The 17,767-nt window shown below is 42.0% G+C and overlaps 1 protein-coding gene across 2 annotated transcripts in view; it reads right to left on the bottom strand.

Moving 5' to 3' along the window:
- The window catches only part of RPS6KA2 (ribosomal protein S6 kinase A2), a 259,837-nt gene that overhangs the window by 59,482 nt on the left and 182,588 nt on the right, over positions 1-17,767 (bottom strand). For both annotated transcript variants that reach the window (XM_088534829.1, XM_088534830.1), the window contains 2 exons: positions 3,511-3,591; positions 2,658-2,737 (listed from right to left, as the gene is read on the bottom strand). In XM_088534829.1, coding sequence (XP_088390955.1) covers positions 2,658-2,737; positions 3,511-3,591 — 161 coding nt within the window. The remainder of the gene's footprint in view (positions 1-2,657; positions 2,738-3,510; positions 3,592-17,767) is intronic.

Genomic DNA, 17,767 nt, shown 5'->3' with positions numbered 1-17,767 from the left:
ACAGCATGGAGAGACTTAGAGATTGATTTAAAACCTACTCATTGAGGATTCAAGGAATGCCTCTCCAGGGCCTTCAGCGGCCACTGGACTCCTGCCCAGACCACCAAAAACATCTGACCAAGGGAACGATACCTGGCTTCTAGACAAGAGTGGGAAGTGGCTTGCAGCTGCTCTGCTCAGGGTTGATCCTGTTGCGAGCTGGCCAGCCTCCTTACCCCCATGTAGTAGGTGGCCTGGGTCTCCCTTGTACCCTGCATCCTCAGATACAGACAGTCTGCGCTGCAATCCTGGAGTCCCAAGACACAGACTTATGTTGATATTTTTTTCAGGTCACACCTGACCTAGTGTGCCTGCACTCTTGAGCATGGTACTTCCACAGGGTGCCATTAGGCTGTGTGCAAAATGACCTGCATTACATGTGAGAATGTGTGAGAGCACCTTTTGGGCTAGTGTTGGAGGACTGTGCAGGAAACAAACCTGCCATGTCCTTGTCCAAAACATCTGTAAGAAGCAGCCCTTGTGCAAAAGAGTTTCTAGTGATTGCAACTGTTTTAGTTTTGAGAAAACTAATAGAGAAACTGGGAATGAGCGAGTGCAGATGCAGTATATGAGGGACATGGGGCTCAGCCTTAGATACCCTCAGCAGTGATGTGCTGCCTAACATATGGAGCTTAAGGACATGCAGACTGATGGCAGTTGTTTCTTTTCTATAGCTAATATGGCTACCACAAACACTGAAAGCTCTGTTTTAGGTGGAAAGAAACTCCCTCTAACAGAAAAAAAAAAAAACTCTCTAGCCTCAGAAAAACTGAGCTCAGATAGCACAAAAACCCTTTAGTTAACCTCAGTTATATCCCAGATGATATTAACTTCTCTTCAACTCAAGTTCAACACTTGCAAAGATAACAATGCAGGAAAAGAAGCTTAAATGTTGGATATATGAGGATGAATATTACAAATGACAGAGGTAAAACGATCATCTCAATAAAAATCTACATGCCATCTGTAAATGTAAATATCTACAGTAGAAACTACAGCTATTTTTTTAAAAATTAAGTTTCTACTCCTGGAAAGAAGCATCTGTAATATTTGAGCACTCTGAGAAACTGCAGAAGGCTGAGAACAAAAAGAGAACAGGCAGATATCACACATCGTAATTAAAAATATCTGTAAAGGCTAGAAGAGGCAAGGATACGTAAGAAACAATTTTCATTAAAAATAATGGATCTAGAACATAAAAATGGTATTAGACATCAAAATAAACTTAAATTATTATAAGGTTTAAAATAAATAATGTAGGTATGAAATTAAATTAGTAGAATCAGGGAAAACCTAATCTATACACACTTTTCCAAATGAAATCAGACATCTCAGAAATATAGAGCAAATCTGAAACAAAGCTTTGCATGTACACCTATTGTAGTATAAAGGATCTGGCTGCACGCTCACTGAAATCAATGCAATTGGAATAAGACCATAATTAAGGGACTTATTCCACTGCAGCCTGTCAATGTTTTCCTACAGTGCCTTCCCTTGTGATACCTTGGCACTAGCAGTTACAAGTTACAGGCAGACAAGATGAACTGCAAACACTGAAAAATGTGTCACATCTGTCAAGTTAAGAGGACCAATTCTTGATAGTATAAAGTAGAGAAATCAATGCACTGAATTGGAAAAGGTTTGAAAAACTTTGACCTTTTAAGAGAGGTTGTAATCGGGGCTGCTATATTTAGCTTTAAAGTCCTCTAATTGTACAGAAAGTGTAACTGCCTTTGGTAGATGAGAATGTTCTCTAATGAACATTGAGAAGTCTGTCCTATGTCAGCATGCCATGTCACTGACAAAGACTGGTTTCATGACAAACAGGAGAAAAATAGTTTTGTTTCCTTTAAACTCTTCCCTGCTATTAAAAGTAACTGCTACCATGCACTAAGAACTTACCAAAATATCGTTATTTGGGATTGCAGTTACCTGTTGTCCTTTCTCACACGGGCAAACCAGCACTGCAGGCACAGCACATACTGCAGTTCGCAGTGCAAAGCCCCTCCATTCCACAGCATCTTGCTGCAATTGCTGCTTTGAGCGCTGCGATGGGGCCTTGGGAACTTTGGAATTGTTGTTTTCACAGCTTGTTATTCCATCGGTAACTCCCAAAGTCAAGAAGCTCAAAACACAGCTTCTCCTCAAAATAGCTTTTGAAACACCCCTATCATCAATTTTTAAGATGTTATGTTAGGGGCTTTCTGGCACCCCCTGCCTCTCCAGTCTACAAAGAGACCAACGGCTGAGGGGCCTAATGTTGATGACACCAAGTAGTGACGCTCTGGGCACAGACATGGCCCCAGCACCAACCTGTGGCCACCTCTGCTTTCTGCTGCCAGCAGTTGTGTTCTTAGAGGAGTTCTGTGCTCGTGTCCCAGGCAAAATGCACTGGGGATGGATTTCTCAGGCTATTTCTCATCATGCCCAACTTATAATTTTGCAAGCAATGAGTCTGGGGCTATTTTGCTGTGGGGAAAAATTTGGTAAATGGTATTACATATTACATATATACAGCAGAATGACTCCCAAGGCCCTTTGCCACTCCCACCAACTTCATCTGAGTTCTAAAAATCCAGGATTGTTGTTCATTTCCAAAGTAAAATCCATCAGCTTACCTCTTTGGAGAGTCTTGTGAAAAGGTCCCCTCCTCGCAGGAAATCTAGTATTAGATACAATTTTCCCTCTGTTTGAAATGCTGCATTAGAAGAAGATGGAGAAGTTTGAATCAAAATAAAGTCTCCAGAGACTGAAACATTAACTAACTGCGTGTCGCTCATGCCACGAGCTCTCCTGTCACTTCAGCGCTTTACTTGAGGAACAGAAAAATTCAACTTCCTTACACAATTAAGCAAACTAGCTTAGACTATGGGGGAAAATGGTATCATCTGGGAGACAAAGATGCATTATTAATACATTCTTTTCCATTCTAAGTGCCTCTGAATTATTGTTGCTTTCCAATGTGCCAGAAACTGAGGGCTAGGCATAGAGAGAAGCTCCTCCATCTGTGCGAGAAGCGAGCCCGCATTACCCGAAATACCCCCCCAAACCCTTACACTAATTATGGGCCTCTCAGGAACTCAGACAGCTGGTTAGGCTGCCTAGACATCAAATTCACGCTACAAATTCAATGCTAGTTATTAAAATAAGGTTTTGTTTAGAGTCTCTGGTTTCCTAAATGATTTTTAACAGTGGGTAAAGGGGTTATTAGATGTATATTCACTAACTTTTCCATTAACCTATCAACACAATATATAACATTATATCAAATGTATTTTGATAGAGGCTAAAACCTAAGACTGAAATCCTCCTTCAGCATAACTGAAGTATTTCGCAGAAGTAACCTCTACGATTTTGTTAGAGATGGAGTCCTATGCAGGCCGGGGGCATTTGCATGGAAGTATAACACAAATCTATTCACAAGACCCCAGCCAATTCAGGAACAAACATCACATATATTATCATGGTTACCATAATGAAGCTTGACTATGAAAGGATGATTCACTTCTGCCAAAATATCTCTCTCCATTTTTGATCGTACCCGATCCCGAACTATAAAGAAAGAACAAGAACAGCAGCAACATATTAAGCAGCAGCATGGTCCATGGGATACAACACTGGAACAGGGCTCCGGTGGTTTGGATTCCACTTTTCTGCTGATGGCCTGTGGGGTGACCTTTAGAAATCATGTCACTCTCAAGGGTCCCCCCTCTCTGTCTTCTCGAGGTAAAGAGTCAGTCTTCATGAAAGGACTATGTCTTTTTTTGTGTGTAGAGATCAGCCCTTACTAAAAGCACTACAGTATTACAAGCAATAGGAAAATGATTATGGCTTGCAAAAGACAATGTCAACGTGAAAAGTAAAACTATATAAAATTACTGTCTCATTTAAGATTAAGCAAAATTTACCAGTTTCGGGGCCTGACAGATTAAGCCTCTTTAAACAATTTATTGTATTGTGTCAACGCTAGCAATATGGATGACTCGCTGAGTATCACTCTCTGGAAGTGATTTAAATGAAGTATTTTAATAGCTCCCCCCAAACAATCAGTAAAAAAGAAAAAGCATTAGTTGTGGTAAAAAAAATATATATAAAAACTATTTTCATTAGCAGAGACGAATTACTGTGGGATAGCAGTAAGAAAAAAATACTTCTTGTGGTTCAAAAGAATGGAGGGGAAAAGAAAAATAATTGCTAAGGTGAGCTGAGTTCAAACTAATCAAAACTGAAGCTGAAGGTTTCATATTAAATTCATTTAACAGAATGCTCAGATATTAAGAAAGATTCTAGTTCCCAAATTTTAAGCTCTTGATCTTATAGACACATTTTTTACCCAATTACAGTTTAACTGATTTTATAACGAAAGTACTAAATTTTTCTCCTTTCTCTGCATTACACAATGCCAATACCTTTTTCAACTGCAACCATCCACAAGAAATGTTATGAGACTATTTCAGGTGGTGACGCCCGAGAACATGCAGAGGCGCTGCCATCGCCTGCATGTGTTGTGTAGCTGAGTACTCCGGGCACCCAAGCAATGAACGCACCACAACGAAAGCACAGATTTTGTCACTGCACTTTGAAGAGTGATGCACAGAAATAGGATCAAAACAGCTGATCTGAAAATTTTAAATAGGAGTGGAGAGACACTTGGATTTCTAACTATTTTGATGCTTTATTTAGGTCAGTAGTGATGCAAGCCTTACTAGCTCACTCAGCCTAAGCCATCTCTCAAGATAAAAAGCAAAACATAGCGAATTTGCAGGATCACAGTTTTATTCCCTGAGTAAAAATCACACAGCATACCCTTACAGAATACATCAATGATGTAGAAGCAGAGCATTTCTCATGCTGTAGATCCAAACCAAGGAGAAAGGCAGAGATATTCCCAGGCAGGAATTCTTGGACTGCACATTTGGCTACCCTTCTTATTTTCTTTTGGACAACGTTTGCTGCAAAGTTGATTTTTCAGCCTGTGCCAATCCTCCCATGTCCTGTGGGCACTGCCATCTCAGATATTGCACAGGTGGCTCAGGTTGGTGGTTCCTGGCTATGGACCTGTCAGGTTGCAATGTCACCCTCCTCCCCATGCAGGCAATGTGCCAGAAGGCACAGCAACATTAAAGAAAATGGGGACCACAGCAAAAGATACCACACACTCTCTGCAGAGTCATATCCTGATACCTCTTCGACCCTAGTCTCCTCCAAATCACCACTTTCACAGCAACTGCCAGAAGAGATAACAAATGTGTAATCAGTTACACCTTGACATGTGAGGTGGTGACTTGCCCTCCTCGTCTTCCAGCCTCTAGCTGTGCCTGATGTAAATGCTGTGAGGGCACAAGTCAAATAGGCATAGATTTTTATGGTGTCCTACCACCAGAAGATCTGTGAATCATATTCTGTAGCAAATCAAACCCATTCCTTTTCTGCCACTGTCTTTTTCTTACCCCATTCTTTTCATATGCCTGGGCCATGCCTGTTTTTAAACTCCAAAACAGCCTCCCTAAACGTATCTACTTGCTTGCACCAGCTCACATACCGCAGGGCACTGTCATTATGTTATTGCACCATAGCTGTGCACCCACTGTTGGGATCCTTAATAAACATGCAAGACTGCAGGCAGCACAAGTCACTCCTTTGTGGCTTATTACCGACTCTATTATATAAGGAAAGATTTATTTTTTTCCTGTTCTTTATATGTAGCTATTTCTCTGCTCCTGCTCCTATTTATTATTTTTGTAATTGGCGCATTTGCATCCAAAATCTATCAGCAAAGACTTTTTAAAACAACATTTCAACAGCATATTCACCTGGCACTTCAGTCTCTCTCATCTTTTAGGTGCAATGTGTAGGAAAAGGTACTCCCTTCCTACTGTAGAGATTTCTTCCACTATGCAGTGGTCCAAGTCTCTTCCACTTATGGCAATTCCCTTCTAGGTCCTACATCCTGGCTGCCAGGTACTTAGATCAATTTGCTCAAGAATGATAAATTAGTGCTAACTTCTTGTTCAAGCGGTCAAACCCTGGTTATGCAGCGGCTCCTGAAGCAGCAAGAGGAGAGATGGACAAGATCTGAATAGCTGTCTCAATGTCAAGGATGATAATGTCTGAACATTGCAGATACCTACTTTATGCAGGTGATCAAACTTGCATGCCTTTGTTTTGTCTTACTGGGAGAACAGTTAACATGTCTCACCATAAATTTCCAAATGGAATTGATTTCACTGAAAAATTGTTTCACTGGACATTCACTTCCAACTCATTTAATTTCCATTCCAATTAATTTATTTCTATACGAGTCATTTGGAATTCATTTCCAACACGACATGAAAGGGGTGTATTTGTACAGATTCCTTTATGAGCAGATCTCTTCTCTGGTTTAATCAAAGAACCACGAAATAGCACTGGAGCTGAGTTGGGGCTGAAGCCTCAGGGAAGATGACCAGATGGTACCTAGCTTGCTGCACAGCTAGGATCTGCCTATTTGCTTCAGGTTGAGCAACATCCTGGTTGTGCTGGCTACCTTTACACCTCCCTTTAACAAGGAGATGTCCATCGAAGACACAGATGAAAAGAGCTGCCCCTCTTTGTTCATTTTGCCATTTGTGTGGGTCTCAGTAAGGCACTCAGAGTAGGGAGTAAAGACTGGCGGATGCTTCTCACAAAACCAAGTGATTACCAGTATGAATAAAATGCTCATTTGAAATAGTGCTGAACTCTCACTGACATGAAAGTCCTTGCCCTTCTCCCCAATATCAAGTTTGGTCTGAAAAGTGAGTTTTGCAGGTTGTCTTTAAATTAAACAGTAGACAGAGATGAAGAACATAATCTGAAACAATGAATACAAAATTACGAAGACTGTTCACGTGCACAATCCTTGGACAAATTAGTGATCCCTGAAATAAGCCCAGGTGTTGTGATACAGCAGGGACTAGACAGGCGGAACCTGTAACAGCTGAGGAAGCACCTGCTACTTTAAAATAGAAACAATTCTTATTTCCAGGTATTCATGCCATATGAAAGAGAGGTGGAGGCAGCTGAGGATGCATGCAAAAAAACATATCTTATCCACTTCTCTGTCTAGCTCTGAATATCAAAGAAGAGGATGTTACCACGTCTTCCATTTAGCACTGCATGCTTAAGGAGAAGATTTTTTTTTTTCCTCCTTTTCTCCCCATGGAATCACAGAATACTTGAGTTTGGAAGTGGTCTCTGGAGACAACCCTCTGCAACCCCCCAGCTCAAGGTGAGTCACCTAGAGTACATTGTCAAGGACCCCATCCAGATGGTTTTTAAATATATTCAACAACTTCTCTGGGCAACCTCTTGCAGTGCTCCCTCACCCTCACAGTCCAGAAGTTTCTTCTCATGTTCCGACAGAACGTCCTGAGTTTCAGTCTGTGCCCATTGCCTCTTGTCCTGTCACTGAGCACCATCGAAAAGAGCCTGCCCCCATCCTCTTTACACTCTCCCTTCAGACATTTACACACATTGATAAGACCCACCACGACAGTCTTCCCCAGTCTCCATCTCTCTCAGCCTTTTCTCATTTGAGAGATGCTCCAAGCTCTTAGTCATCTCAGTGGCCCTTTGCAGGACTCACTCTAGTAGCTCCATATCTCTCATGTACTGAGGGGCGCAGAGCTGAATCCAGAGCTCTGCAATGCAGCAGAGCAACCTGCAGTTGCGTAAAGGGGAAGCATCACTGCCCTGAACCTGCTGGCAACATTCTTTCAAATGCAGGTCAGAATGTCTTTTAAGTTATGAATTTCTACTTCTTGGGCTTGTTTTAATTTTACTAACCATGAGGGACTGAAGGGAAAAAGGCGAAAAGGAGCATACTCAGAACATCTTCCATGGATTCAGAATGTTCTAAGGGCTAATTGTATATTTTATGCATAAGCAAATAAAACTGCTTCTTTCTCTTAAGATTTCATGATATTAACTTCTGATGATATTTAAACATGGAAATAAACATTAATTTTCAGTCAATGAACCTTTTGGCTATGCATCTCACATAAAAAATAAAAGCCAGTGCTTCTCTAACTGTATCAGGTAATGATGCCAAGTAATAGCTGTCAAGTAATGATGATCTAGGGATATTCCTTGATGCAGAGACAACAGCATTGTACGAGTTCAGCAGGATTTTATTATTAATTAATGAAAGCAAGATCTACAGGAGCTGTAAAGGAGGGAGCTTATAGAAGAAATACCAATTTATTCACCATAATACTGATACAAATTTATAGCTAATTCACTATAATGTGAAAGTAACTTGCCATATTTCTTGTAATTAAATAGCTTAGCTGAAGTCACAGCTCCACGGAAGTTAAATCACATTCAGACACTGACTTGAGTGGAGTGAGAATATAATTTCTGGGATTTCTTTGGCCAAATAATAATTTTGAAATATTTTTATGCAGTATTACTCTTCTCATACTGCATAAATTAATTCTTAATTATGCTAAAATGAAATTATCCTTGAGCCATCATCTGAATGTGTTTATTTTGCTGGCCTTTACTCTGTCTTCAGCCTAATCTGGAGTAAAATTTGATGTTTCTAACCTCCAGTAGTTCCAATTTTTACAAAGGTTACATAGCATGATGCTGTTATGTACAGCCATCTATCAACTAACACATATACTAACTTACAAAGATTATACATTACCTTCAATTCTGAAGTGACAAATGAGAATGAAATCACTTTTGTTTATCAACCCTAAGTTAGTTATGTTGTTGCTTCTTTGATAAAGAACCACAGAGGAGAAAGTATGTGTGCAAGAAAATACATGCACCTGTATACAAGATAGGCTTTTTGCTCACAATGACGAATACAAAAAGTGGTGAGTCCCAAATAACCAAATCTGTCCTCTCCTTTAGTTGCTCAGAAGTCCCTCTGCAAGCTCTGCTTGCGGCTGAAGCTTTTTTGAGCTCTGTCTAAGCCCAAGGAAGAACTTTTTTGGAAAGCACGGACAAAACCACCTCCACTTTCCCCCGCAGCTATTTCACTTGCTGTAGGCCAAATGGCCCTTCCTGCCTCTCCAGTCCCTCCCTCCCAGCTTGTTTACCTCAGGAAGGGAAAAAGGGAAGGAAGCAACAAACTTCGAGACTACTTGCTTAAGAGCCCTTGCGGGACAGAAAATCAGAGATGAAGAAATTCATTGCAGTAGCTATTGCAGGATGGGGCTGTGTTTACTTTTGTAATACGTGCCCATTGCCAGCACAAATTGGGTTAGCAAAGCAACCAGGGGCTCGGCAGCACCTTGGGTGGTCACTGCAGCCCTCAGGACGGCCCAGGGAGCCCAGGGACACGGGACATCTCCGTGCTGACGGATCCCCGAGCACTTTTAGCTGGCAAGGCCTCTCCTCGGGATGGGTGCCCTGCTCCCTGCATGAAACCTGTGTGGGGCCTGGCTGCTTCCCCCAGCTGGATCCTGTTAGCGCAAAAGCACTCCAAATCAGCACGCCTCTGGCAGAATTTTTTACTTTCCTCTCTGACAGGAATTTGTTGGGAAAGATTCAGCAAGGGAGCACTTCTTATGGACATCTTAATGGACTGCCTTGGTTAAGGGCAGCTGACCCGCAAATGGTAAAGCTGCAGACGTTGATGCCACAGATGCTCTAGTGCGGTAAAACCCTCCGTGGGCTCCCACATGGGAGGGATCAGAGGCAGGAAGCTAGGCCGTGCTGTGGTGCAAGGGGACAAGAACTGAAACATGGCTCTGCCACGAAGATCAGCGTGGCGTAAGAGAGCACATCTGCCTCCACACTGCCTGTTTTGGCAGTCTAACTTCAAGAGATTATTCAGTGGTTCAGAGTACCTGCTATTCAGGGCTGCCAGACTTTGGCTCTCTGTGCCAACAGCAGAGACCTATGTGATATATCCTGACTTCCCTCAGAAGTGGCTAACTTCTTAGTATTGCTCTTACATCTTTCAGGCAAAAGCATAGGGAGCCAGAGCCTCATAGAAGAAGTATTTGCAGTACACACTAGTTCAGATCCAGTGCAAATCTGGTTTGCTTCTATGTGTTCATTTTCTGTGAATGTCTGTGATGTACTACTGCAGTCCCACAAATGCCAGCAAAGCACTTGGGTGCACCAGTACCCCTCCAGAGCAAGTTTTGCAAAATGCAAAACTCAAATAAGAGAACACATCTCAAAATACTTAAATGTCTTCTAGCCTAAACTGTATTTTAAAAAGTAGAAGGAGATAAATTTTGTGAGCACTGTAATACACTTAAGAAGAAGAGATGAAGACAAGAGAGATGAAGGCAGTTCTGCTACTCTTCAGTAGTGCTAAGGTACTAAACTCTTATTCATGTTAAGCATACGGATCCCTTTATAACTGTTCCCAAGATGAACTGTGTGCTGACTATCATGGAGCATGGTCACCTGGACCTCCCTGCGAGTCCTGAGCAGGCGACACAACAGGAGTCACCTTGAGCTGCTCAGACTCCTTCTCGAGGTGGGCCAGTCTTTCTTGAACACCCTCTTGAAAACTTCCAAGTTTTTTGAAACTAGGGACGATCTGTAACACGGCAGGCATTAGGTGCCTCAGTAACATCTTGTTACTGCACTTTGTCCTTTTTGACAATTCTGCCCAAAGTGCTGCTCAAGCACCCGAGCTGCTGCCCCAGGGGGAGAACCCCCTGCCCACTTGACACAGGTGATTGCCAGTTATGGGTGGATACATACAGAAAACATAGGAATAATGTCAAAGCTTTAACAATCTGTTCAGAAACATTTAGTGAAAAGCATTATCAGTTATAAATGATTTCCCTGACCCTGTCTTTCAAAATGACCTTTTGAAAAGAAATGCCCCTGCTCAGCCAGGAGGTGGAGTGCTTATTAATTAAGAAAGCAAGAATTGTGGGAATTAGAAACTTTTAACTGAATCAAATCTTCATCGAAAAATAGTGGTAGCAGAAAAAAAGTAGTAAATAAAGTAATGAATCTAAACTTCAACCATTACTGTCATCACTTCCCTTGGACTCAATAACTTATCTTGAGTGTAATAAAGGCAAAATACAAGTCAGGCTCAGAAAGACACAATTCAATTTCAAAATTTCTCATGCAGCACTGAAACACACTAATGATATAACAAAATATGTATATAGTATATATTTATACATTTATATACATACAAATGCGTATATATACATATAAGTATGTGCAAAATTCTCAGTTCTCCTATTTTGCTTTTTTAATGCAGGGTACTGTGGACAAAAACAAAGGTCTCCATTCTAATTTTAAATACACATTGCATATGTGGAAGATAAATTATCTGTATGATGACTACTTATTTGGAATACCAGACAAATACAGGCTTTCCAGAAAAGGATTGTAATCTAGCTTTAATGATTCTGCTTGGAAATGCCGTGGTTCTGTCCAGAGTATTACAGTAAAATCTCTTAAAGAGAGGCTTTTTATGTTGTATCTTTTCAATGGAGTGTATTACAACACCAGAAACCTTCAGAAAAGGATGGTATTGCTACCTGAATGTAAAATTACAATGTTAATGGCATGTACAGATTTTATAAGTGTTTATTTTCCTTGGAGGAAAAGTTACTCTTCTGGAAGAAAGATCCCTTGTGCTCCCAAATATGGAACCTTTTAAAGATGGAGAAAAAGCCATTAAAAGCAGACCTTTACTGCCCAGCCCTAGAGCTGCTGCAGCAAGGGGAAAAACAGATATACAGAGCATGAGACACTCCTTTGTAGAAAGGCACTCTGAAAAATCAATAAGAACTCAGACTAGTTTTTAGGAGCTCAAAGTCCCGGGGAGGTCATTTTTTTCCGTGTTGTTTTTTTTTTTTTTTTTCCCTTTTACATAAAATAACACATTTGGCTTTGAAGAAAACAGAGACTTTGGTTTTGCTTTTGAAAAAACACAGCTTGAATGCTTCAATATTGAGATCTGCAATGACAGAAGGCTCTTAAATAATTGCAACTTTTAATATTGAACTTCTAATTATATTATTTATCACCTATTTGTAAAAAACTTAAAATATTTGGAGAAGATAACTAAATCTCACAATATCCCTGTGGAGTGTCTTTATACAATTTTTCCACCAGGAGTATTAAAATACAGAATGAGGAAGTCTAAGGCTACAAAACAAATCAAATGGGAGCCGTCAGGAGTAAAAACAATTCCTGTGTTTTCTGATCCAAACACTGGACAAGCGTAATATTGCAAATTCCTTAATCAGGACATGCAAACTCCTTTGAATACAAACGCCACTACGTGGCAGTTACCTAACTCTCTGCTCTCAAAGTCCCCCACAAAAACCATAATGTCCATACTTGAAAAACCCTCACAAAATATTTAAGTGATAATGAAAACGAAAACCAAGTTGTTCTGTGAGTGGGAGAGCCACTTGTTTCACTTGTTGAGCCAATAAAGCCTTGTTTCCTACAGTTTTATGACTTACGCTTACAAGGTTTCCCTCGCAGTAGTAACCTGAGCCTTTTCCCACATTTTTATGGTGGGCAGGAGGCAGCTCGGCGGGCTGCAGCGGGCCCGGAGCTCCGCACGTGCTGTTCGGAGGGCTCGCTGCTGCCAGGTGGAAGCTGAAATGACTGCAGCCTCCCGCCTGTTCCTCACGGGACACAAAGCTGAATCTCTCTCCCTGGCCAACAAATCGCACAGGCCATGTAGGAGCTCAACTATGTTTCAGATTTTTCTCCCACTTTGTTGGAAATGAGCCAGGGGGTTCAACCATCATGAGAAAAGCACTGACCGGCAGCTGAACAGAATGGTCATACGAACCTCCCGTCCTTATGCAGAGATGAAATATGATTTTTTTTAGACAGAGATGAACCAATCATCAAATATACTCAGATATATCTGTACCCCACTCCCAAATGGATCCATTCTCATCTCACCCAAGCACTGCAAACAGCAGATGTACAACGGTATCTAATAAGCCAAATCCTGCAGTGATTTATAACACCACCCAAGTCAGAATTACACCCCTTACGATCATATAAATCAGTTCTAACTAACATCATTACAGCACACTGAATAAAAGGCTTGATGAAGAGCAGAAAAAGCTGCCAATTGCTAGCATGGAACAACCTCAAAAAAAAAAAAAAAAAAGGCCAAAAATCTACAGCTGGAAATTCATCTGTCTATGACTTGTGCAAAACTGGGAATCTTCAATATTTCTGCATAGCTGCGTCTGGGTCATCTTTTTTGATTTAATACATTTGTTTTATTTAAAATTATTTACCCTACCAGACATGATTTGCTGTCAAAAGATGCCTGAGAATGTATTTCTGTTTCTTGAAATTTACTGTAAGCTACCTTTGTTTGGTACTATATTAAGATGAGCACTGTATGCTTATTAATATTGCAAGCAATAGCATCAATTGCAGTATTAAATCTCAGTGACAGGTGATTATCCATGATTTAGAAATAAGTATAATTTCAAAATGAGGAACCAATATGAACAATGCCCTTAAAGTTCAAACTTCCCAGTAAACACTTCATTAGTAACTCTGGAAATTTTGATGACCTGGCTACTTTATATAACTCTGAAGTACATAAAAGTTCCTTAAAACAGTGGTGGGTTAGATTGGCCTCCCTTCCCTTCAAAAACAGACACTTAGCATTTAGTACTGAAAAGACATAGAGCTACATTAGTCCCCAATCCTGCTCTTAAATGCAATCAAAACAGGGACTTTCTCATGAAACACCCCTGTATCCCTGCTCCCCCTGCAGACTCTGATTCCCTTACAGCTACTGTCGGGTGCAGCCTTGGCTAGTCAGCATGCAGCTGCACAGGGGAGTCTGCAGCAGCCCAAATGTTTCCTATCTGCTGGGCATTCCCGTGTTAAACGAGTGCTTGGCCTGTGTTTGCTATTGCGATGTTGCTAAGTCAACAGCAGAAAGGAAGAAGTTGTTTTCCTCTTGTCCTGCTTGAGAGGGAGATGATCCAGACATTCAGGGTCTCGCAGGGTTATGAGTTTCACCACTGCCTTTTAAGCTGGAAGCCCAGCATGAATTAATCAGCTGTCATTGCTCTCTGCTCTTAAAACACACCTGCTTTGTGGATTTTGCAGGCAGACTTGAACGGAGCCTGTGGACTGCTTAGTCTGAAGTGTGAAAATTGTCTGTACTTTGGTTCTCACCACAAATATTCCCTGCAATGTATCATCAAAGGCAAAAAATAAAGCTGTTATGAGTGAAAAGCTATTTGAAGTGACCACTGGCTCAGTGGCGAAAATGCAAAAAGATGTAGGGCCTAACATTCCCTCTTCTACCAGGCCTACCACAAAAAAAAAAAAAAAAAAAAAAACCCCTTGGTCCCTGTGTTTCGTGCCTCGGGGATTAAGAAGCCCATTCGATCGAGTCCCTTCTCCCCTCAGGATCTTTGCTGCCCCACACCGACTTCACTTGCCAGCCTGGCTCAGCCCCCATGCCAGCACAGAATGGGGTGGCACTGAAGTTGCCCACAAAGCGCCTGGGCTACTGCTGTGCAAGAGGCGTGCAGGGCCCAGCAGAGCCCCTACGAGTTTCCAACACGAGGTCTGCACAGTTCCTTTTAACAGCCCAGTGCGCACCCTTGTGCTTGGTCCAGCCGAGGCTTCAGTGCACACGACCAAGCATCTTCTGTAAAACATCGAAGGAGAGTTCCTGGGAGGGCCGGAGATGGCGACGTTCTCTCTTTCTGCAGAGGCTGCATGTATCGCGATTCTGTAATGGGCCACCAGGGCAGATTTGCTCATAAGCTGAGCAAGTCCTGGTAAACGATTGCTGTAGAGCAGCTTGAAACTTGTAATTTTGAGCATTTTCAAAGATGTTTTTGCTGCGGCTTTTGTTCTGAATTGGAACAGAAAGCCTACATTCAGCAATTCTTGCCAAAATGAAATCACAAAAAATTGTTTTGGATGCATCGAAGTACAGTTTTGTTAAAGCTTTTAGTTTTGATTTTAGCCTATTATTTTTTAAACTCTAATTATAACATATAACTATTAAATCATTTTTAAAAAGAAATACAATCCAATCTGAGCAATCTGCCTGCACTGAAATGTTTACTTGCAATGCTTTCTCAAATGATATTTCCCTTAATGGCCTTGTTCCTGTGGATACTCTACCAGAAAATGCTGAATTCCACATCATGGACTGAAGAGGTGCTACAAGAAAGAAAGTGTTCACCAGCCCAATCAGGTATTTTAAACAAAACAACAACAACAACAACAACAAAAAATTGTCCTCTCGGTATAGGCTGATCATACTGAAGAAAAAAAAGCAACAGGAAGATTAAAAATAATGTTTTTGATTACCTTCATCACCTTAATCCCTTCAGTTCTGATATGTCCAATGCAAGCCTCTGATTAGACAGTGACACACATGGATGTTTCAAAACAGCAGGAAATATTAATGTTCACATCGAGCAAAACAGCAGCTCTGCTCATGACTGCTACGGTGACTTTCCACTCTCAACACTTGTTCCATTAGGCTGTTTGCACTTGGCAAACACAGAGACAAACTTATTCCTCTAACAAAATGCTTTGGACAATTCCAAAATCCGTGAAATGAGTCACAAGTGTACTTAAGGCATCACTAAAGAAGCTGGGACATTAGCTTATCCTCCAAGGACTCTCACGAGACCCTGATGCATCTTCTAGTTGTAAATCACACAGTCTCAGGTTTGTTAGGCTGATTACAAGCCATACCTCTGAACTACCTGCAAGTAGAGCTGATGGAAATTGAGAACCCAAACATTACAAGCAAATCGTGGCGTTTCTGATGAACACTCAGGCAAGCCAGACATTAACTTTGCCCAGCCCTGACACGCTGTGCAGACACTCTTGATACTGCTCAACTGGCATTTTTGCCTCACAAAAGTGAATAAGCACCTGCAGGACTGCTGCAAGACTCCTTCAGTCTAATCAGTGGTGTGAGAAGTCAAGGCAAGGTCATTTCCTAAATTAGAGCACAGAGGAAAAACTGGCCTTGTGTAATTACTACCAGACTAACTAAAGTTTTCCAATCAACATGCTTCAGTCACACAAATGGTAAGAATCTGATATAAGTAAAATGGCTGAACTAGTCTTTTCTCCTGCAAGGAGGGAAACACAGCGCTCACAGAACTGCAAATTGTTTTTCAGCCTGGACTCCACTACCGTATAGGGAGCCTAGTGGAAGATATGACTAAGTTCAGGGAGTGTCTGGCTGAAATCACGGCCTTAAAACAGTCAGTAGTAAAACTGCTGTTGACATTAATAGCATCTCACCATCTACATCTCAGGCCCTGTGTACAGTTCCTAAAATATATGTAGCTGCTTGAACTCTAACAGAATACCTAACAGAAGAGGAAATCTTCCTTTTTTCTTTTTTACTGGGTAACTGCCAAGATCTAAACATAAACCTTACTAAGCAAGGACTAAAGAGGGATAGGAGGAGAGTAGATAAATATTTAAAGGACATAAACATGAAGGACAGAGAAGAATAATTTATCAAAATAAAAGGGAAGAGAGGAATATAAATAGGAGAAGCTAAGTGATGGAAAGAAGAGGAAATGCGGCCTGTGTCAGGCAAGCCTTAACAGGATGAACAGAATAAAAGAATGTGATTGGAGCCCTATCACTTTACACATTTTCAAATAAAACTAGACAGAAAAAGCTAAATAACAAATTAATTTAGTAACAAACCAGCCTGCTCTGGCAGCAGGGGAACGAGGTTGCATCTTTTACAACTTTTTTCTTTGCAGCAGGGATTCCACTCCAATATAGCATGTAAAAAAAAAAATGAACAAGTGTTCGTGTGACTGAAAGGAAATGGTCATTTTTACCAGGATTAACACCTGTAAAATTCTGCTAGAGCATTCTGTCTAAGTGAAAGAAAACTGTGAAGTAAAAATTCATATATGGAATGAACTATCTTACTGAGCACTGGAACAGGTTGCCCAGAGAAGTAGCAAACATACTGAAAATAAAAGCGTGGCACATAACAGCATGGCACCATTTCTGTGTATTCCTAAGGCAGGCTCTCATCGAGAGCCCTCTGATGTTGACGCAGACTCACAGAGTGGTTGAGGTTGGAAGGGACCTCTAGAGATCCTCTACTCCAACCCCCCTGCTCCAGCAGGGACACCTGGAGCACGTGGCACAGGGTCGACACTCCTCATGCAACGCGAGAGCCTCCCTTTTCTCCATGGCGCTGACCTGTAGCCACGTGCAGATCCCTCGCGCCCATGTGGGCCGTGGGGCTGAAGAACATCACGGCTGCCGCCTCCTCTTCCTTTCAGGAGAAGCCCCTGCAGCCCCTGCCCGGCCAGGCCTTGCAGTGTGTAACCGCCGTCCTTCTCAGCCGCCTTCCTGCACCCTCCGAGAGCCCCTCCAGAGAATGCCGTGGGCAAGAAACGCCCCTCCGCAAAGCAGAGCGGGGGTGAGTGCGAGCGCGAGCGCGAGCAGGGCCCGCCTCAGCCATCCTGCTGGGACAGCGCGGCACCGGCACCGCTCTGCACCGAGTGCGGTGGTTACGGACGGCCCCCTGTGCTCTTCAACGCCACCATCAGCAAGTGCCGCTTTAGGGACTGTCCTCCAGGGAAACGTCTGCCCCTGGCGCTGGCCGCAGCTGCTGAGCAAATACCCTCGTAGCTCTCCGAAATACACGGCAAGCGAGAGGGCCCGAGCTGGGCCGCCCCTCCATGCCCTTGCATGGGGATGGGGAAACACTCTGGGAGAGGGAGGGGGATGCTACCAGGGACCTAAAATG

This window comes from Tinamus guttatus, unplaced genomic scaffold (assembly GCF_059628265.1).
Source record: "Tinamus guttatus ecotype Peru unplaced genomic scaffold, ASM5962826v1 Tinamus_guttatus_pri_ptg000601l, whole genome shotgun sequence".
Classification (NCBI taxonomy): Eukaryota; Metazoa; Chordata; class Aves; order Tinamiformes; family Tinamidae; genus Tinamus; species Tinamus guttatus.
Note: the sequence above shows the minus strand (reverse complement) of the source record. Positions and strands in the feature narration are given on the sequence as shown.